Below are 22879 nucleotides of genomic sequence, written 5' to 3'. Positions count from 1 at the left end.
GTGGCGGGCGCCTGTAGTCCCAGCTACTTGGGAGGCTGAGGTAGAAGAATCACTTGAACCCGGGAGGCAGAGGCTGCAATGAGTCGAGATTACACCACTGCACTCTAGCCTGGGGAAGAGAGTGAGGCTCCATCTCCAAAAAAAAAAAAGAAACTTTCTGATCTATACCTCAGTCCCTCAGTCCAACTGGACTGACCTAACAGAAGAGTACATTTGGAGCTGACAGCTGAGTACAAAATGGGTACATGGGCACCATGAACTATACATTGGCAGGCTTTGTAAGCACGGGCCAGACTGACATTTTTAATTATAAATTAGTTGAGTCAACGAGTCAAGGTTCTAAGATTACAAAACAGACCCTGGATCACTGGATCCATGAGGACACTGCAGATCCAACAGACCAGCCAGACCAGCAACCAGGAACAGTCCGTTTCCCTTCATCCAAGCAGGGGCTGGCCACCTGGTCGCCCACCATGCTCACTGCTCTGTCACATGCCCCGAAACCTGGGGACCACAACCCTAGAGAACACACTACTCATTCTAAAGTAGTGATCCTCAGAAAACTAAATTCATTAAAAATACATTTAAAAATAAAGCGCCTGGGCGCGATGCTTCACGCTTGTAATCCCAGCACTTTGGAAGGCCAAGGCGGGCGGATCACGAGGTCAGGAGATCGAGACCACGGTGAAACCCGGTCTCTACTAAAAATACAAAAAATTAGCTGGGCGTGGTGGCGGGCGCCTGTAGTCCCAGCTACTCGGAGAGGCTGAGGCAGGAGAATGGCGTGAACCCGGGAGGCGGAGCTTGCAGTGAGCCGAGATTGCGCCACTGCACTCCAGCCTGGGCGACAGAGCGAGACTCCGTCTCAAAAAAAAAATAAAAAAAAAGAAATAAAAAATAAAAAATAAAAAAAATAAAAATAAAAATAAAGCAACACAACCTGAACACAGTCCAACTCACTAAGAAATGCCACTTGTGACCAGGAAAAACTGAGGGAAAACTGCAGCAGTGACACCAGTAAGGTGAGGAACGGGGAAAGGACAAGATGCCTAAAACCCCACAAGACCCTCCGGCCTGCTGGATGTGCTTCTACAGGATAAACCAGCTACACTCCCATCTCCCAACAACCCCCTCTCCCTCCCCATTCCATTATCCAAGAAACAGAATCCTTGTAAACACATGAAAAGGCACAAACAAATTTTTTATTTAGCAATTAAAAGAAATGAAAATAAAGAAGAAAGCTACAACAGGACACTAGCACAAAACACCCAATTTACCTGTAAGCCATGTTCCCCAGCGTCGTATTTATTGTCCCCATCGAGCTGTTCTACTGCCACATAATCCACAAATGATTCAAATACTTTAAAGAGAGAGAGAGAAAGGTCAAGCGCTAAAGCTTCATTTATAATATAGCCAACCCAGGTATAAGTTATTTAAATCAGCATTTTAGGAATAGCAGAGAAGGTAAACAACACTAAGAACAGTAACTCTCCCCCTGTAGCCAAGACTCTATGTAAATGTGCTGTTAGCACCTTTGCTCATTGGCCAAAGGTCATTGGTATCTTTCTTAAGGACATTAAAATGACAATATGGAGCTAACAGTTAACGTTTTACTGTTATTTGAACAAAGCACATACTGTAAAGCTATGATTATGAAGATAGCTTGGAATTGGGCAGTGCGGACAACCCCTTGGTCTCAAAAGCAGAGATGCACAAATGTGAATGGCTGGCTGATGTGGCAGAACGACAAGGAAAACCTCGATTTCCTCAGAGGTCAACACGGGGGTGGGGGGGCGGGGGTGGAAATTGGTCCTGACATCTCCCCACCCCCACCTGTTCCAGGTGGATTGTAGATGAATGGAAAAGGCAAAATAGGAAAAGGTAACAATTTTTCAGGACATAAGCAAACAAGGACACACCGTATTTCCCTAAAATTAATAATGGTAACATTAAGAGTGAAAGGACGAGCCACATGCTGAGGGACAAGCTCTCAATCCAACACGGAATTGTATATCCAGAGTGTATGGAGAGCTCCTCCTGCTCCTGTCATGAAGGAAAAATGCAACTGCACAACACTGAAAACAGCGTTGTCATGCTCCAGATGCATGCGGTACAGGACAGGGATCCCTGAAGGGACAAATGAGAGCCCCGTGATAGGCTCAGCCCTGCTGAGAGTTTACAGGCTGCGGTCCGGAGAAGGCAAACCCAGACAGATCCAAGAAGTGAGAATGAGAGGAGCTCAAGGGAGCCGGAACCTGTTGGGCAGAGTAGCCTAAAGCAGAATGCTGCCCAGAAAGCGAGAACTGGGGATGTGCAGTTTCTTCCAAAGCTGTCAGTGAGAACTCATCAGTGAACTTGAGGAAATTACCTGGGGCAAGGAAAAGAACCAGCAAGAGGATGAGGACTGGGGGGAACAACCTTCAGAACTCATGACAGGCTGGGAGGTCTGTGTTCCCACCAGTCACTGTGGAAAAACCTCTGAACACCTGGGAGACTCAGCTAACAACTGAAAGGATGTGGGGACAGGTTATCCCTCAAGTAAAACCTGTTCTCCCACCTAGCAAGGCTTAAAAACAAGCCTCAAAGGAAGCAAATGATTTACAAGTCACTTATCTGTGCACAGGAGCAAAGGTTAGGAATATCTAACACCCAGCAAGATAAAAACCACCATGCCTGCTATTCAATAAAAAAGTTACCAAGCATGTGAACCAGAGCAGTGGCCCAGTGGCTCACGCCTGTAATCCCAGCACTTTGGGAGGCCGAGGTAAGAAGTTCGAGACCACCCTGGCCAACATGGTGAAACCCCGTCTCTACTAAAAATGCAAAAATTAGCTAGGTGTGGTGGTGGGCACCCGTAATCCCAGCTACTCAGGAGGCTGACAGGAGAACTGCTTGAACCCAGGAGACAGAGGTTTTAGTAAGCTGAGACTGCACGACTGCACTCCAGCCTGGGAGACAGAGTGAGACTTCATGTCAAAAAAAAAAAAAAGGAAAAGAAAGAAAAAAGAAAATAAAGATTACCAAGCACGCAAAGAAGCTGAAACCACCACCCACGATGAAGAGAAAAATCCTTCAATAGAAACAGATGCAGAAATCTCACAGATGACAGAATTAGTACACAAGAGCATTATCAACTATACTTAAATCCAAAGGAGAAGAAAGCAAGAGCGTAATAAGAAGAGACACAGGGCTGGGCATGGTCCCAGCACTTTGGGAGGCCAAGGTGGGCAGATTGCTTGAACGCAGGACCTCCGAGACTAGCCTGCCCTAACACAGCAAGTCCTTGTCTCCAAATAATTAAAATTAATTGATAAATACATAGAAAAAAAAAGAAGAGATAAAGATTTTCATTTTAAAAAAATCCAAGTCAAACTTCTAAAAATAAAAAAAATTTTTTAAAGTCTGAAAATGAAACACCATGGATGGGATGCACAGCAAACTAGACACTGCAGGCAATTAGTGAAGGTCAAGACAGAGCAACAGAAACCGCAGCACAAAACCCAGAGAAAGGAGACTACGGCATCTGTAGGCTGGGGGTGACCTCAGGCAGCCAGGATCAAACAACTGAAAACCAGTGAGGGCCGGAAGTGGTGGCTCACGCCTGTAATCCCAGCACTTTGGGAGGCCGAGGCGGGCGGATCACGAGGTCAGGAGATCAAGACCATCCTGGCTAACACGGTGAAACCCCGTCTCTAGTAAAAATACAAAAAATTAGTCGGGCGAGGTGGCGGGTGCCTATAGTCCCAGCTACGCGGGAGGCTGAGGCAGGTGAATGGCGTGAACCCTGGGGGGCGGAGCCTGCAGTGAGCCGAGATCGCGCCACTGCACTCCAGCCTGGGTGAAAGAGCGAGACTCCTTTTCAAAAAAAAAAAAAAAGAAAGAAAACCAGTGAGAAGGAAAAAACCTTAAAAGCACATGGGGCGCTGGGTGTGGTGGCTCACACCTGTAATCCCAACATCTTGGGAGACCAAGGTGGGTAGATCACTTGAGGCCAGGAACTTGAGATCAGCCTGGCCAAGAGGGTGAAACCCCGTCTCTACTGAAAATACAAAAATTAGCTGGGCATGGTGGCGCATGCCTGTAATCCCAGCTACTTGGGAGCATGAGGCAGGAGAATCACTTGAGCCCAGGAGGTGGAGGTTGCAGTGAGCCAAGATCGCACCACTGCACTCCAGCCTGGGCAACAGAGTGAGACTCCCTCTCAAAAAGAGGAGAGAATAGGGAAGAGAGAAGAGAGGAGAAGTGAAGGAGCCAAGAAACAGATGAACAAAAAGAGTAAGGTCACTACAGCCCACTTCTCAGAAACGATGCGAGCAAGAAGACGGTGGAACGTCTAACAGACCTAAGGAAGGAAACTGCCAACCTAGAAGACTACACCGAGTTAAAATGTCTTTCACAACTGCAGATGAAATCTTTCTAGGCATGTAAGGTGAAAAAACTCATCGCAGCCGACCTGCACTAAATGATTCCTAACGAGAATCCATACCCAAATTAAAAATGGAGGAGCATTGCAAGCTGTAAATATGCGGGTCAACATAAAGCACTTCCACTCCTCACTGTTTTTATTTTATTTTACCTTCTTGAGACAGGTACTTGCTCTGTTGCCCAGGCTGGAGTGCAGTGGCGCAATCATCGCTCACTGCAGACTTGAACTCCAGGGCTCAAGCTATCCTCCCACCTCAGCCTCGAGTAGCTGGGACTACAGGTGCATGCCACCACACCCAGCTAATTTTTGTTATTTTTTGTAGAGATGGAGTCTCACTATGTTGCCCAGGCTGGCCTCAAACTCCTGGGTTCAAGCAATCCTCCCGCCTCAGCCTCCCAAATTGCTGAATTACAGGCATGAGTGACCACACCCATCCTCCCCCTCCCTTATTTTAAATATTTCTTTAAAAGAATGACTATAAATCAGTTAAGGAAAAAAAAAGAAGCCAATACTAAAATTGTTAAAGTATTTAAACAAGCATTTTATAAAGGAAGACATCCAAATTGCCAATAAGCATTTGAAAAGGTAAGAACAATCTCACTGACCTTCAAGGAAATACAAACTAAAACGCAGATAGCACTATACTACCACCAAAATCTTTCAAAGTCTGGCAACTGACAGCTCCAGTGTGGGTGTGGCGCAACTGCAACTCTGACACCTTACTGATGACTGTGATATTGATAAACCACTTTGGGAATCTTGCTAACTTTATCCATCAAGCTGAACATATGGCCCTACAGGCCAGTAATTCTCTTCCTCCAAATGCAAACAGGAATTAAGAATGGTCAATGTGCCTTATGCCTAATCACCTCAAATGGAGACCAACCCAAATATCAATCGAAAGAAGAAAGATTTCACAATTTTTGTGGTATATTCTCAAAATGGAATATTATAAAGCAACAAAAATGATCAAACTATGACTACTCCCAGTGTGGATGTATCTCATGAATGTGCTGAGCAAAAGAAATCACACAGGCTGGACATGGAGGCTCATGTCTAATTCCAGTGCTTTGGGAGCCCAAGGCAGGAAGGTTGCTTAAACCCAGGAGTTCAAGACCAGCCCAAGCAACAAAGCAAGACGCCATCTCTTAACCAAAAAAAAAAAAAAAAAAAAATTAGCTGGGTGTGGTGGCACACGCCTCTGTTCCCAGCCACTGGGGAAGCTGAAGCAGGAGGATTGCTTGAGTCCTGGAGTTCGAGGCTGCAGTGAGCTGTGGTTGCACCCCAGCCGGTACTGCAAAACAAGACCCTATCTCAAAAAACAACAGCAAAATAAACAAACAAATACATCCTACTGTAAGGTTCTATTTAAACAGACACCTAAAACATGCAAAGTTAACCTAGGATGTTAGAAGTCCACGTGGTGGTTTCCTGTGAGGAGAAGGTGGTGGTGGCTGGGAAGGGCTGTGGGGGTGCTGGCCAACACTAGAGCTGGGTGGAGGTGACAAGCCTGTGTTCACCCAGTGAGCTGTTTGCTTAAGATCTGAGCCATTCTCTGTGTTTAGACTATTTAAAAGAACATCACTTGTGTAAACGAAACATTAAACCACAATAGAAATCATCAAAAGACCATGCCATTAGATACACACAACACTTACTATTTTTCTTTCCTTTGATACTTAGCTGGATATCATAATAATCTTCTCTTCTATCAGACCGATAGTCTACTTCTTTACACTGGATATAGGACTGCAAATAAGGAAAGTGAAAGTGGTTTAACTAGTAATAGTCAAAAAATTCACATTCTAAAACCTTGAAAAATCATCTTTTAGAACTGGTAGCCACATACCACCATTTTGCCGCGGAATAATTTGGGTATGGTGCCCTCCACACAGGTGCCTTTCATCTTATTTTCCACATTATCAAGCAACTGAAAAAGAATGTTTTGGCTTTAAAAAACGTTTTTTATACTTAAGTAATATATACAGTAATTTTATAATTGACTAGAAATATCAATGTTCAAAGAAGTTGTAGACTATATAAAAATATGACCTCTGGCATGCAATTATCAAAAACATACAAAATCTTCTTTCTTGGTTGGATTTTTACAAACATCTCTACATGCAACAGTTGAGGTTAACCTTTTATACAGCCTTTGGAATAAATTAGTAATCTGTAGTGCCTTTAGAAGCATTTTTATATTTTTTACCTCTGTGGAAAAGCATGTAAAATTGTTCACTAAACTTAACTCGTAATGGTCCACACCAAGAGATTAATGAGGTTGAGCCTGTCAACAGGATTGACTGGTTTGTCCATGGATATTTAATGAACTGGATTCAATCCAGCTAGTGCTGCAAAAAAGAAAACACACCTTGCCCAGCCAATCACCTTGAATAGCCATTTCATGTTGTGTGTGTGTGCTTCTGTGTCTTTTATCACAACTGGAAGAATGAGGATTTGCTAGTGACTAGTGATGCTGCTGGGACAGTAATCACCGCATACTGAGGTCTGCTCAGTGAGAACCTCGCTGCACAGGAGGGGTCTGGACACTGGAGTAAGAACAGAAGTCACCACTCTACAGTGACTCAGGACCAACAGGACAGCCAACAAAGCCAGTCTTTGGTTCCTGGATTCATAACTCATGTATATATACCAATTTAACAACTTAAAAGCCTACTGCCTGCTAGTATTAAAATTCAAGCTTCCCCACTTCACTTTTAAATCCCTATTCAAATAATTCTTAACAGCCTTTAAAACTAGACAGGTGCTGCCTTTTTGTAGCCTTTTGTAGTCTGATCCTAAACAAAGATGGGCATTTTCTGAATTAGGTCTGAGGTTTTACTTGGTAATAACTTCTGACAATGCTTCAAAATATTCACTGTAAGAAATATACAAGTATTGCTTGAAACTTACCACTCGACAAAGCTCCTGAACATCATGTTGCATGAAGCTATCTAAAGTTTCCCACCTTTCAAAGATAAAACAAACATCTCCATTTAAACGCTCAACTTTGAAATGAGCAAATCAAAAGTAACTTAGATTGAAAAACTAAACTGGATAATCAGCTATTATTCTCAAATTCCTTTTCTGTGAAGATTATTTTTGGGAGTCATAATTCAAAGATAGATTTACTGCTGGGGAAGTGGTGTTTCCAAAAAAATGTAACAAATCTGAAAGCAGTACAGGTTCTTGTGTTGAAAAGTAAAAACCTTAAGCGGTGAATTCTTTCTCAAGCAAAATTTTAAAACAAAGTGTCTATTTCCAAAGAGATGAAACAAAATACAATGATAAAAGCACTGACACCATTAAATGCTCAAGCCTCCCTAAATTAAGTGCTTACAGTATGCTCTACTAACTTTTCTATTCTCTACACACTTGTCCTAAAAAAAAAAAAAAAAAAAAAAAGAGGAAGCAGAATGGCAAAGGCAGATGTCTAATACATACCCAAATGACTTTGTTAACTTTTTTGTTCCTACGGGTTTATCACTGTGCTGTAATTCATAGAACACTCTTTGTAATGCTAAAGGGACGCTTTTAGACGAATCGTCCCCCTCGGTTGGCATCATGTACACAGCCTGAAAGAATTAATTCAGAAATAAGGATCTTTACTCTGAGAAGATGCAGGGGAATTTAAAAAACAGTAAGAATTTAATCTTCATGTTTAAAAAAATCATTTCTAGTAACACAATCATGAACGTCTTTAGGGATACTGGAAAACACAACAACGCAAGAATAAATTTTGAAAATCACCACCCATGTGAGATGGAGTCCCACTCTGTCGCCCAGAGTGAGAGTGGCGTGATCTCAGCTCACTGCAACCTCTGCCTCCTGGGTTCAAGCAATTCTCCTGCCTCAGCCTCCCAAGGAGCTAGAATTACAGGCACGCACCACCACACCAGGCTAATTTCTGAATTTTCAGTAGAGACGGGGTTTTGGCCAGGCTGGACTGAAACTCCTGACCTCAGGGGATCTGCCCACCTTGGCCTCCCAAAGTGCTGGGATTATAGGCGAGAGCCACCGCACCCAGCCTCACCCATAGGTTCTTGATAAAAAGATAATACAGAAAGAAGTAAAGAAAAAACAAAATCACCCCTCAGAGAACTACTTTTATTTCCTACTTATTGGAGCACCATTTCTTTTTTTTTTTGAGACGGAGTCTTGCTCTGTCACCCAGGATGGAGTGCAGTGGCGTGATCTCGGCTCACTGCAATCTCCGCCTCCCAGGTCCACACCATTCTCCCGCCTCAGCCTCCCCAGTAGCTGGGACTACAGGCGCATGCCGCCACGCCCAGATAATTTTTTTGTGTTTTTAGTACAGACGGGGTTTCACTGCGTTAGCCAGGATGGTCTCCATCTGCTGACCTCGTGATCCGCCCGCCTCGGCCTCCCAAAGTGCTGGAATTACAGGCGTGAGCCACTGCACCCGGCCATGGAGCACCATTTCTTAACTTACCATTACTTGTGAACAAAAGATTTGATAAAAACTTAAATGTGACTAGCATTACCCACACTGAGCTGTCCCTGAGATATATTACGACAACCTGTCTGGGTGGCTGTGCAAACATGCTTTGAAGGCTGACAAGCCAGCCAGCTCCCTGCCCATCCCACAACCAGGAGTGCCGATCTCCTGTACTGCTTCATAATAATCACAAGTAATTCTCAAAATAGAACTGACACATCTATATTAGATTTAATGTATGTCTATTCTTTTTATTAAAATTTTCAATAAAAGTTGCATTGACTTTTCAACTCAGTTTTGATATAAAACTTTGCAAATGTTGCTGTTAATGAATTTTATGGTTGTTTTTCTAAATACCTTCACAAGGTGATTTCTAACAGAATTTTAAGTCTGTAAAATTAGGTCATGGCCAGGCATGGTGGCTCACGCCTATAATCTGAGCCCCTTGGGAAGCTGAGGCAGGTGGATAGCTTGGGGTCAGGAGTTCGAGACCAGCCTGGACAACACGGTGAAACTCCGCCTCTACTAAAATATAAAAATTAGCTGGCTGTGGTGGTGGGTGCCTGTAATCCCAGCTACTCCGGAGGCTGAGGCCAGAGAATCACTTGAACCCAGGAAGCAGAGGCTGCACTGAGCCAAGGTCACACCACTGCACTCCAGCCTGGGCGACAGAGCAAGACTCCGTCTCAAAAAAGAAAAAGGTTGGCGGTGGTAACTCTGAATCACTGAGGCAGGTTACAAAGTAGGTGTCCCAGCACTTGGAAATGAAAACACAGCATGAACTAGCACCCATCTAATTAGACAGGGCTAGGGGAGGGAGACGGGATGTTTGCTGAGAGGACTTTGCTCTGATATACCTGAGAGGAAAGGGTGGGCGGAAGGCTGCAGGACAGGAACACTATCCATTTACCTTTCGTAGCTGATTCGTGAAAAATAACGTCTGTAGCAGGCTGTTCATGTAACAAGTCGCCCCCTGATTCTTTAAGCCGACGTAGCCTGTGTGCTTCTTTGAATCCCACCTGAAAGATCAGTTCAAGGTTGAGGGGATCTTACAGATACCCCACTGCTCCTGCAGTATGTGTGGAGCAATCTGACTCAAGGTCAGCCTTAAGGAATCCGAGGCCAGGAACACTTATCACACAACATCCTTCCATGGTCACTGATTCCCTTCTGCTTGCCCCAGTGTGTGAACTGGTGCAAATGCAACCCCCACATTCGCACAGCCTTCGAAGCACCTGCCTGCTGACAGTGGCACTCCTGCCACTGATCAAGCCCAGCACCAACAGACACTTAACAGAGACCTGCATGCTCATACCCAACATGCCTCACGGTAGAGTTTGGTTACATAATTACACTTATCACACGCGAGGTCAGCACAACATGGAAAAACTGAAACTCATCTTTTCTGTAGACACACAAGAAGAAACAGAAGTGTGTATTCGCCAAGTTTCGCCTCAGACTTCTAAACTCCCAGAGCTTTTTTTATTTTGTGATTTTGGTGGTTGTTTGGGGACAAGATAAGATTCTCAGAATTAACTGTGTCTCCTACCTTCCCACCCCCACCCCAAGTAGTAAAAGGAAGCCACAGAGAACGGTGCCAGAAAGCAGAGCAATCCTCCCACCTCCACGCCCATCTCCCTCTGTACACATTGCCACGACCTGAACACACGACAGTCACCAAGCGGGACCAGTGCTGGAGGAGACACCTACTGCACAGTACCATTCACCAGCACCCTGCCACTCCAGGGGTTAGCTCCCATCCTTGGAAATGCTCAAGTACACCTAATGGCCTGGTCACCCCTCTTTCCGCCTCGCTCACCATGTTGTCAGTGATGCTCACCTCTTCCCCCAATCCCCCCTTCCTCACACTCGGAGAGGACTTCCTCCCTGTCCTCATCAAAGTAGCAACAGAGCATCGCTGCTCTGGGTATTTATGTACTGGTCTTAGCTCCTCTATGAAAGCTGAGCGTACATTCTTTAAGAACAGAAAACCACAGCTGTCTAGTTGGCCATAATTATACAATTATGTTCCAAGGGTCTAACATATAGAAACTGCTCAATCAATCTGTTAAATGAGTGTCAAGCAGGTGTGACTCCGTGTGCCACAGGGCAAGCGCAGAGAGGACGCTTACTGATTAAATATGTGCATCTCTGTTACATGCATGCTAAAGCTTCTTTCACTGCAGCATGAAAGACATTTTTAACAGCACCCAATTAAAGAAAAACTTACGCAACTCCATGGGGAGCATCCGCCTGTACAAAGACTTCAAAGGTAACTTTGTCATCGTCTATAAATCCTTTCTCAGGATCGGTCACTTCCTATAAAACGTAAGTAAGAATATCCAGCTTGAATAAGAACACATACTTTATTCCCAAGAGACAAATTACATTAGTGCCCTTTACTTGAGATGAAAATACTTTTTTAAAAAATACATCCCAACTTTGTTGCTAATTTTAGACTGTTTCAATTTACTTTTAACAGTGGTCTCGCAACAAATACAGCAAATGTTTGGCACCTCAGAGGCATCCCAGAGGTACGCAGGGGCTCAGTGCCACAGCATGGACAGGAGAAATCTGTGCCCCTCTAAGCAGGGGAGGGGCTGGAGAATGCAATGATAAGTGACTTAGCGTAGTAAGAAGTAACATTCCTAAGATTGTTCCACTGGCTACCACCTCTGCAAAAAGGAGCCAAAATGAACTGAATGAAGTTACTGGACTCACATGGAACCACTCAGTACTGTGCCTGAATCATGAAAGGACCTCAAACAGCATTATGTCTTTTAAAGGAAATTCAGCCCACTGGGAACTCCCTTTGAATGTCTGACTAAAAAGTGAGACATGAATCCAGAAAGCTGCTAAAAACCTAAGATATGAAACTGGAGAAAACATGTTTTCAAAGACACCTGTCCAATTTAGAAAGCAAAAATCTGACTCTAAAATGAATAAAGGACTTGAAAAATCAAAAAGTTAAGGGAACAACAAGCAGTAATGCACCAATTGTTCAGACTAAATACACTGTTACTTACACTCCAGGCCATAAAATTGGAAAATCCCCAATCATTTTCTTTATGGAAGAACAAATGACTAATACGACGACTGAACGACTTTTCATCATCTCTGTAATTTATTATCTTCAGCACTGCTTGTGCATGGCAAGACCATGACCTGTTTAAAAGAATAATCTGAGCCTTAGTTGACATTATTTACCAGATGTTACACATTTTTAAAGACAGTAAACATAGCACACCAAAATTCCCATTTATGTTTTCATTGCTCTCTCCTTTCGGGTTGGGGTTAAAGGTAGGACGGAGGCATTTTTACCTTTAATAGAGAAAAGGGTGTTTGGGGCTCCCCCAGTATATTCTGTAGTGATTTCACTCATGGTTTCATTTTTTAATTCCTCAGAAGTTGAAACAAATTTTCTTTAATTGTATCTATATAATTTTGACCTCTGCTTCTACTGCTGATATAGGATTCACCTCTCGGCGTCGCTCCTGCCCCTGCAGCCCTTCAGTGCCATGCCTCTCAAGCTCTCCTGGGAAGCCCTCCAGCACACGCTGGGGAAAAACCAGCACCGGGGAGCTCTGTGGCCTTAGAGCTTGCTGTCCTCCCCTGGCATCGAGGAATTCACTGATGAGGCACACAATTACAACCACAAGAGAACTACTGTACATGCAGTCAAGTGTAGGGTGGACCACAAAAGGGCCTCTAAATCCAGGTTCAAAAACCATACATACAGCACTTAAGCCAAAGAAAGTTAAGGTTTGCGATTAAAGTGGGGCCTTATCAATCAATGCTGCAACAAACCCTGAAATGGTCTGACTCTTCAGGACAAGGGTAGGACAGTGCTGTTCCCACAGCACTTCCTGCTTGCTCGGGACGCTGACACTGGGTATGGACCATTCACCGTTTTTCCAAAGTGCTCTTCAGGCTAAAGTTGTCCATTAGACTAAACCAAACCCAAATACTCATCAGACCACATCATAATGTGAACAGAAGAGGAAAACTTTAACCATCCACAGGCCCTGGCTGCATCATAAAATCACCTTAAACATTAAAGAAAATCAAAGTACGGCCAGGTGCAGTGGCTCACGCCTGTAATCCCAGCACTTTGGCAGGCCGAGTCAGGCAGGTCACCTGAGGTCAGGAGTTCGAGACCAGCCTGGCCAACATGGTGAAACTCCGTCTCTATGAAAAATACAAAATTAGCTGGGTGTGGTGGCACACGCCTATAGTCCCAGCTACTTGGGAGACCGAGGCAGGAGAATTGCTTGAACCCGGGAGGTGGAGGTTGCGGTGAGCCAAGATCGAGCCACTGCACTCCAGCCTGGCGACAGAGCAAGACTCCGTAAATTTTATTCCCTGGGGGAACTGATAGAACAGCCAGAGCCAGTTCACTCTGGGGAACATGTTACTGAGGGTTCCAAAGGGCCACTGTGTGGGGTGGCAGAGAGACTAGGACAGGTGCAGTCCAAGTCAGCAGCCTCCCCTGGCTCCAATGCAGACAGGTTGACAAAGTGGTCCACACTCCCAGAATCAACTGTGTTTTTGATAAAAGATGAATTAATTTTCTAATTCATCTAAATAGAAGGACCATCAAGATTTCTCAGTTTTAGGCGGGGCGCCGTGGCTCACGCCTGTAATCCTAACACTTTGGGAGGCCGAGGCGGGCAGATCACGAGGTCAGGAGATCGAGACCATCCTGGCTAATGTGAAACCCCGTCTCTACTAAAAATACAAAAAATTAGCCGGGCGTGGTTGCAGGTGTCTGTAGTCCCAGATACTCCGGAGGCTGAGGCAGGAGAATGGCATGAACCCGGGAGGAGGAGCTTGCAGTGAGCCAGGATAGCGCCACTGCACTCCGGCCTGGGTGAAAGAGCGAGACTCCTTCTCAAAAACAAAATAAAAAAAAGATTTCTCAGTTTTTAAACATTTCATAATATACATGAATGTTTAAATGTTCCTCAAGTCAGAGGGCCGTGTTGTATAAATCCTTCACAAAGTATGTTTTACTTGTACTTTCTGAACAACCCGTAAAAATTAGCTATCACACAATGGAAAGGATGTCTGGCTCTGACAGCTGCCATTTTCTGCTCAGGCAGTCACTGACAGGGTAAGAATTAAGCCTGGTGGCTCAATGGTCAGCTAATCCAGCCAGCCCTGATTCCATGGGCTGGTAGATCCTAACAAACTATTTTTAGTTTTTTTACTTACAAGATAAAAATATACTTTTCTAGCTTGGGTATTATACATACACCAGTGGGTTTTAAAGAGAAAGATGTATTTAATCTAATTTAAAAATCAAAAGGCTATGTAGAGGTAGCAAATAACTGAAGATAAAATTGCACTAGGTTGATCAAATTTGGCTTCCAGTAATGTAATACGACTATGTGGGGGTTTGTAGTTGCATCATTTAAACTGTCTTACGTGGAATCAGATTCAGCATTGCACTGGAGAAAGAATCCTACGCTTTTTTGGTGTGGTCTGTCTGGATAAAAGCGTGGCATCACCATAATCTTCCATGGCAGATTTCGCACAAAACACGGAGGGCTAAGGACCGACTCACTCAGTCTGCTGAAGCGCTCCACAGTGAACTGAAAGGTTGCCTCGGAGCGCCAACTGGTGTCTGCAAAAAAAACACATCATCAGTCACAGGGCCTGTGCATTTGACCAAAAGCACTAGCATTAATCAACATGGCGTAAACTGTTCTATACATCTTGATTTAACTGCGAAAATCTAACAGTTTGAAAACATTGCTTCCAATTTATTAAAAGCCTAAGACTGAGATGACATACAGTTTCTGAATGGATTAATTCTTCCTTATGAAGTCCAAAACTCAGAGTGCTAACCATACACTTGCCATCCCTGTCAGACTGAGTTCCACATGAGAACAATGTCTACTTTACTAAAGCTGAATTCCCAAAGACCCCGAGCACCAAGTGAGTGGAGAGATCTTGGAGAGAAGGAACGACATGGCTCATATCTGTTCAAGGACAGGACTTCTGGGGGGAAAGACCACGACATGGGACTTGGGCTGACTTTAGAGAGCACGGAACACACAGGTAGGACTTGAGAGCCAGGGAAACAGCCATCCCCCTGGAAGCTCAGCACTGCTCAGAGGCAAGACAATGGCTACAACAGTAGCCTAATAATAAACGGTAACCTCGTTAGTTCACGATTTTTGCAAAAATACTAGCCTGGACACCCTAGGGGGAATAATTTTTTTTAAGAACTGGTATTTTTTCCCACATGAGTAGTATAAATTGTTCAATGATAACAAGACCAAAGGCTGATTTAAGATATTTAAGTTGCTGACAACACAGTGCCTCTTAGCAGAGGTCCAACTGAAGGTCTCCATTTAAAATTCAATCTTTCACTGATGACAGTGACCATTCATTTGCATGTGGCCATGGGTCAATCACCTTTGACAAACCCTGCAGCATCTTACTGCTTCTCAAACGACTCCTGCGAAGGCACAGTCCTCCCACACCCACACCAATCTGTTATTGACCAATACTTTTATAAAGCATCATGAAATTGCCACAGCAAGGTCAACATGCTACACAAGCTTCTAAACGCTTCCTTTCACTTTCTGTACCTATCTCACTATAGCCTGCACACAGCTCACTGACTGGAAGGAGACCCAGGGCCACACCAAGGGCCTAGCTCTACAGGCAGTGCCTGGAAGGCTGCTCCCGGCTTAGAATCAGGTGCTATTTTGACATCCCTGACCACCAGGCTCCTAACGCACAAAACGAGACTTGTAGGCTTGGGTAAAGAGCGCATAAGAACATCCTCCCATCCTTCATCTTCAGGCCCCTGAAGACAGTCACCATGGCATCCAACAACCCTTCAGACTCCAAAGTTCACTAACAACTGAGTTCTCAGCCACTTCTCAGGGAACAGAATTTGCTTGAAGTTTGTGACTGAGTTTGGTCTTAAGAAAACATGTCCATCAGTCCTCCTGGGAGGGTAGTACTGAAATATCAAAAGTATGTGTGACGGTAAGCACTTCTACCTCCTTTGAGACACTCTTCATCCCAAATTATTGTATTCCACACAACCCTGCTGAGTTGTTTACAGCACAGGCACTTCGGAAGGAAGAGCAGCTGAAAGAGGTGCATCTTGTCCAAAAGAATTATTTATTTGAGCCTCTTCAAGTGGTATTCCCCTAATCCTTTTGAGGGACAGAAGTCTACTAAAAGGCAAGAAACTTGTTTAAGATAATAACGTCTAGAATGGCGTGGTGGAATAAGTTTTGCCATGTGTTTTTAGGATCATGCAATTCACAGCTCATCAGGAGTTAAGTTCTGCAAGGTAGACAAGAGACAGATGTCAAGGCCCACATTTTAGGTGAGGAAACGGAGATTCGCCAAGGCTCCTTTACAAAGTGACAATAGAGGATTTTAATATCCAAGATTTATCAACACACTATGCGCAGTGACCCTGACTCTGGTTTTTAAAATACCACTTCTGGAAGTTACCATGACACTCACAAAACGCAGGCCTCAACAAAATGAGACTACTAGCTTGCCCGCTTTACACAGCCCATGTATACAGAACTGCACAGAAGCAACCAAATGGAAAATCACTGCAGGACCTAAAAAGCTAAAGAAACAAGGTTATGCCTCTCTTCCAACTAATCTATTTTCTATAATTCAGCTCTTTATAGGGTTTTATTTTATGTATACAAAATCAACACATATTATAAGTGCTTTTTGAACTTTCACCCTATACATTAAATTTCCCAAGGTATTCCTAAAACATTAAAAAGACCCAAACAATGGTGAGACTCAGAATTGAAGTTTGCACTTGATCCACCTGCTGCCCAGCCCCGCAGACGCCACCACGCATCCATCTCTGTGCCCCCGAGTGTGGCACTGCCCTGACACACAGTGGTTAGTTCACAATTAGTGCACTGCACACTCAATTTCAGCCTCACACTCCAGGCACATTTCTTAGAACAGACTTATCAAATCTGCTAAGCACAAAGTTTAGATGACACTTCAGGTGTATTAAAATTTCACCTCGCTTCCTGAAAACTCTTCATACTAATAGAATAATTGAAAACTTTTACTAGGCCTGGTACGGTGGCTCACACCTGTAATCCCAGCACTTTGGGAGGCAGAGGACGGTGGATCAGGAGGTCAGGAGATCGAGACCATCCTGGCTAACACGGTGAAACTCCATCTCTACCAAAACTACAAAAAATTAGCTGGGCGCAGAGGCTGGGGCCTGTAGTCCCAGCTACTAGGGAGGCTGAGGCAGGAGAATCGCGTGAACCCAGGAGGCAGAGCTTGCAGTGACCTGAGACCTCGCCACTGAACTCTAGCCTGGGCGACAGAGCGAGACTCTGTCTCAAAAAAAAAAAAAAAAAAGAAAAAGAAAAAGAGAAACTTTTACTAAAAAACAAAAGGTCGGCCAGGTGCGGTGGCTCCCCCCTATTATCCCCCAGCACTTTGGGAAGCAGAGGCGGGCGGATCACCTGAGGTCAGGAGTTTGAGACCAGCCTGCCCAACGTGGCGAAACCCCATCTCAACTAAAAATACAAAAATTAGCTAGGTGTGGGGGTGCGTGCCTGTAACCCCAACTACTTGGGAGGTCGAGGCAGGAGAATTGCTTGAACCTGGGAGCTGAGATCACGCCACTGCACTCCAGCCTGGGCAACAAGAGCTAAAAACTCTGGTCTCCAAAAAAAGTCAAGATAGGAGGGCCAATAAAAAGGAGAAGTAGACTTGGAAATCAGCTTTCACAGATACGGTCAGCCAGATTGTCCTCCCACGAGTTATTACATGAGACTGAGTTGATGGAGATCTTTGCCCAAGAAAATAGTTAACAGTACACTGGATCCTATGTACTATTTTTTGCAACTCCCAAGTATACTAGAGATTAGCAAGGACACCCACATTCACTGCAAAATTAGCGCTTCATGCACAAAGAGTCCAATCTGCCTGGATGCCACAAAGACTCCAATCTGCCTCGATGCCACTAACATTAGCAGAGCACCATTTTATTACTGCATGCTTCTTTTTATTGTAAATGACAGAGCAACAAACTTCTGCAAACTGGTGTCACCACAAATCCTCAACCAGATTCCTTGATAACTCACTACCTTCCAATCTGGCCCCTGGAGACTCTTGTAGCAGGGGCAGTGACAATTACCTACAGCACGAAGTTCCCACTGTGCACTTTGTTACACCAATTTTATCCTCCCAGGGCAAAGGCCAATGGGCCGGCCTGGGCTTCAGTTGCAAAAAGAAGGGTAGGCCAGGCGCAGTGGCTCACGCCTGTAATCCCAGCACTCTGGGAGGCTGGGGTGGGCTAGACGGATCATGAGGTCAGGAGTGCGAGACCAGCAGCCTGCTCAACATAGTGAAACCTTGTCTCTACTAAAAATACAAAAAATTAGCCAGGCGTGGTGGCAGGCGCCTGTAGTCGCAGCTGCCTGGGAGGCTGAGGCAGGAGAATCGCTTCAACCCAGGAGGCAGAGGGTGTGGTGAGCCGAGATTGCGGCACTGCACTCCAGCCTGGCCAAAAAGAGAAAAAGAAAAAAAAAGAAAGAAAGAAAGTTAAAGAAAAACACAATACTTCAAATTTTTGAATCAGAAAGGTTGGTATGAAATTTCTCCAAATGGTGCTGTTGCAGTGATTTTAGCAAAGTTCAGCTCTTCATTCTAATACAAGTTCTTGCAAGTCCTAGTCAATCCCCACAAATTAGTTTCATGGAGAACAACATTCTAAATCTAGATCCATCTAGATCTTCAGAGGCCATATTTGCTCTAAAACTTCCTTGGTGGCTCATGCTTGCAGTCCCAGTACTTTGGGAGGCCAAGGCAGGTGGATCACCTGAGGTCAGGAGTTCAAGACCAGCCTGGCCAACATGGTGAAACCTTGTCTCTACTAAAAATACAAAAATCAGCCAGGCGTGGTGGCATGTGCCTGTAATCCCAGCTACTCGGGAAGCTGAGGCAGGAGAACCGCAAAAACCCAGGAGGTGGAGGCTGCAGTGAGCTGAGATCTCACCACTGTACTCTAGCCTGGGCGACACAACAAGAACCTATCTCAAAATAAAATAAAATAAAACTTCCTTGGGCCAAGTGCAATGGGTCATGCCTATAATCCCAACACACTGGGAGGCCAAAGCAGGAGAACTGCTTGAGCCCAGAAGTTCAAGACCAGCCTGGGCAACACAGTGACATCCCATCACTACAAACAATTAGCCACACATGGCGGTACTTCCTTGGTCATCTCATGAAAAGCAGTGAATGAGGAACTAAAAGTAGAATGAGTAGATACAGTAAAAGATAATTCTGATACTTGCCAATAATTCTATGTTAACAGGATTTTTAAATAAGTTTTCTTCCTCAACTACATATGTCTCCCATCTCTTTCTGTCATTAGCTATTTAGCATCTTACACAAGAAATGTCCCTTACTAAGAAGTCTTCTGTGCAAATCAGTCAAGTCGCTGATAGTTTGGCTACAGACAAAACTTCTAATGAGGTGCTTCCCAGATTGTGTGTCCTAGTCTGAAATGGACACTCAACACTCAAGGAAACAGGACACTCAAAAAAAGGGGAGCTCTGAAGTTCAGAGTCTTAGGGAATCATTAACAAAAACTTCTTTTGGAGAAGCAATTTATGCTGCTTCTGATATGACAACCCTGAGATTTATGACGGTAAATAAAGCTTGTTTAGCCCAGCACGTCTCCAACTTCCTAGAATCCTGTGCATTTTTCACAACACACTTATCCCCTGAAGAAGAGGGATGCGTAATTTGTACTGCAGCTGGAAAACGCTGCCCTCGGCTACAAGTTCTTCTCCTACAGTCACGACCACCTCCCTCCCGCGCACTTTGCCATCAGAAAGATATCACATGCTGGGTCTTTCAACTGCAACCACAGTTCCAAACCAAGGAAAGGCGCTACTGAAGATTACTCAACCTTCTCGGATTATAGGCTTTTTCCACCAAGGAGGTCACAGGAAGGGCATTTCCACTTTCGGGTCCTATGGCGTGGCACCACTGTCTACTAATTTAGTGAAGTGTACCTCAAAAGGAAGGGGACTTTTACCCATATTGTCCCCTCATAAGTCATTCTCCCCAGGAGACACCTGACAATGTCTAGAGACACGTCATGACTGCAAGTGGGGGGCAGCGGCCATGGGCATCCTGGAATGCACAAGACAGCCTCCCACAACCAAGAATTATCCAAGTTGCCATGAGAAGCTGAGAAGCTCCGCCCTATATCTATGTCTCCTCCCAAGACCTCCCCCCTAAAAAAAAGAAAAAAACAGTAGGGAAATGTTGGAACAGATTGCTCTGTGGAAACTACACCGGGAATGCTCCGATAGGGCAGGGCCTGTCACTGCTACACAAGTGGCTAGAATTGATCCCAAACGCACACCTGGCGCCTCAGAGCTGGCCATGCCTTCCCAAATGCACTCACTCAACCGCTTCCAGCATCTCTGATGTCTGAAGTAAAACCTCCAAAAGCCCAACAACCAGCGAGACCACACCCACACCGTTGCCCTTGTCTACGGTGGAAAGCGCACTCCACAGGTAACAAAGCAGCGGGTTTAGACCACGCCTTTTTACCTTCCTCAGATATTGCCTCAGCCAGCTGCCAGGGGTAAACCGCACTGTGAGAGAACTCTCAACTACGGCTGCAGTTTCTCATGGAGGCTGAACTTTTGGCAGGAGGTCTGAACAGCAGTCCTTCTGGTGGTGCAGCCCGTGACTGATGGTTTCTTTCAACTGCCCCGTTACTCCCCTGGGAAGGACACAACCCTCATGAGGATTGATGGACATGCTTTTTGACAGAACATGGTTTCATATTACACTCAAGACTCCAGGGGCTGCATACTGCAATTACTGGCTGCTCCCTACTCACAAGTGTGACCTTGCAAATGTTGAGGTCACTAATCTGATAAATTTAAAGAAGGAATGGTCTCGGAAGAAAAAAACTGATTTCCTACACAAAAAATGTCCATGCACATACATATGAGTATGCTTTCTCACAGAGAAGCTATAGACCAAAACTCAGTGAGGGAGAATGAAGGCCAAAGCTTGAATCTGATTTCATCCCTAACAGGAGCGGGGAGGGATTCTCAGCTATCATCAACTGATATACACCCTGCAATGAGAATGCAATGGAAAGCCAAGTTCCAATGTCTGCACGTATCTTGCTGCAAACAAACAGGAAGGAGAGTAAGACATGCTTGTTGTTCCCAATACTAGCAGTGGCTGGAGACCTGCAGGCATGAGTAAATACCCACCTATTACATTTAAACCTACATTACACCTCCTCGCCTAGGCTAGGGAGACTCTACTTACCTGGAAATGGTGTAGGCAATCTTGAAACTCAAAACCCAAACAGGATTTTCCTCAGTTACAGCCTCCTGAAAACTAGCTACACTCAAGCTCAGAAGTACCCAAGGAAAAAACATGGATCTGAATCTGTTTTCTGAAAGGTTTCCGCCCGCTGCGAGGAGGCGAACCACAGGCACTTACCATCCTCCATGTCCTCCTCCGCGTTGTTGTGTCCATCACTCAGGGCCACATTCCCGTTGATCACAGGGTTCTGAGTAATTCTTGGTGGGTCATCTGTATCTCCAGCTTTAAAGAAGAAAAAGAAATTCCACGAGTTTTACATTTATGGCTTTAATGGAATAAGCAAAATATAAACTTATACTTCTGATGTTGCCTAATCATTAATAAATTCCAATTATACCACAATAAAGGTTCATTCTAATCCAAAAAATATTTATACTAACGTTTACTATGTATAAACTTTCGTTGTTTCAAAACACTAAATGGAATTTGAAAACATGCTATACCACACTGTAATTGGCTTTATTTGCAATGACCTTCTGCACAAAACTTTTTATGTAAAATCTCTTACGTAGGCCAGGCATGGTGGCTCATGCCTGTAATCCTAGCATTTTGAGAGGCCAAGGCGGACAGATCACCTGAGGCCAGGAGTTCGAGACTAGGCTGGCCAACATGGTGAAACCCCGTCTCTACTAGAAATGCAAAAATTAGCTGGGTGTGGTGGCGCATGCCTGTAATCCCACCTATTCCGCAGAGTGAGGAATGAAAATCACTTGAACTCAGGAGGCGGAGGGTGCAGTGAGCCAAGATCGTGCCACTGCACTCCAGCCTGGCCGACAGGGTGAGACTCAGACTCAAATTAAAAAAAAAAAAAAAAAAAATTCCTTAGGTAGTTCTTACTTTACAATAGCTAATCAGCATAAAGAACCTTTATCTAATTGTGCAAAGTCATTATTTTACTATAGGTTTCCTAGTAATTAAAACAACTCTACAGGCAATTTTGTTGTGAAGATTGCTGAACATATGCAAATGGTATACATTAAAACAAATATTTTAAACTTTTTCATCATGAACACATGCCAGTATCTATTTGTTTTTTTTTTTTTCTGAGACAGAGTCTCGCTCTGTCCCTGAGCCTGCGGTGCTGTGGGCAATCTCAGCTCACTGCTACCTCTGCCTTTCCAGTTCAAACCATTCTCCTGCCTCAGCCTCCTGAGTAGCTGGGATTACAAGCACGTGCCACCACACCCCAGCTAATTTTTTGTATTTTTATTAGAGATGTAGTTTCACCATGTCGGTCAACTGGTCTCGAACTTCTGGCCTCAAGTGACCCACCTGCCTTGGCCTCCCAAAGTGCTGGGATCGCCCACCCATGGCCAATGTCTTAAAACATCAAATCATCATCCTCAAGGTGTCAGCGGACAATTACTGTATAATTATGTAAAGAGCCTGGAAAGTATTTAGGAAAGGATAAAACCGTTTGATCACTCTAAATGCATGCTAAATGCTTTGGGCTGAAAAACACATACAACTCAAGTTCGGATTCAAAACATTTTAAGTTACCACTGGCAAATAAGGTGTAAATTACAACAACATTCCAATCACTTTTCATTAATTTCAAAGCATAAATTTCTCACACTGACACAGGTGGTTATTCTACAAGC

General features: G+C 44.4%; 1 protein-coding gene across 3 annotated transcripts in view; it reads right to left on the bottom strand.

Moving 5' to 3' along the window:
• The window catches only part of USP7 (ubiquitin specific peptidase 7), a 238225-nt gene that overhangs the window by 16376 nt on the left and 198970 nt on the right, over positions 1-22879 (bottom strand). For 2 of the 3 annotated variants that reach the window (XM_058433875.1, XM_032144510.2), the window contains 10 exons: positions 21396-21500; positions 14313-14511; positions 11912-12050; positions 11116-11204; positions 9796-9904; positions 7871-8001; positions 7340-7394; positions 6276-6356; positions 6085-6175; positions 1278-1360 (listed from right to left, as the gene is read on the bottom strand). In XM_058433875.1, coding sequence (XP_058289858.1) covers positions 1278-1360; positions 6085-6175; positions 6276-6356; positions 7340-7394; positions 7871-8001; positions 9796-9904; positions 11116-11204; positions 11912-12050; positions 14313-14511; positions 21396-21500 — 1082 coding nt within the window. Of the gene's footprint in view, positions 1-1277; positions 1361-6084; positions 6176-6275; positions 6357-7339; positions 7395-7870; positions 8002-9795; positions 9905-11115; positions 11205-11911; positions 12051-14312; positions 14512-20480; positions 20633-21395; positions 21501-22879 lie in introns of those variants that run through there. The other variant, XM_032144511.2, reaches the window with a different exon arrangement.

This window comes from Hylobates moloch, unplaced genomic scaffold (genome assembly GCF_009828535.3).
Source record: "Hylobates moloch isolate HMO894 unplaced genomic scaffold, HMol_V3 SCAFFOLD_23, whole genome shotgun sequence".
Taxonomy (NCBI): Eukaryota; Metazoa; Chordata; class Mammalia; order Primates; family Hylobatidae; genus Hylobates; species Hylobates moloch.
This window is presented reverse-complemented; position numbering and strand designations above follow the sequence as displayed.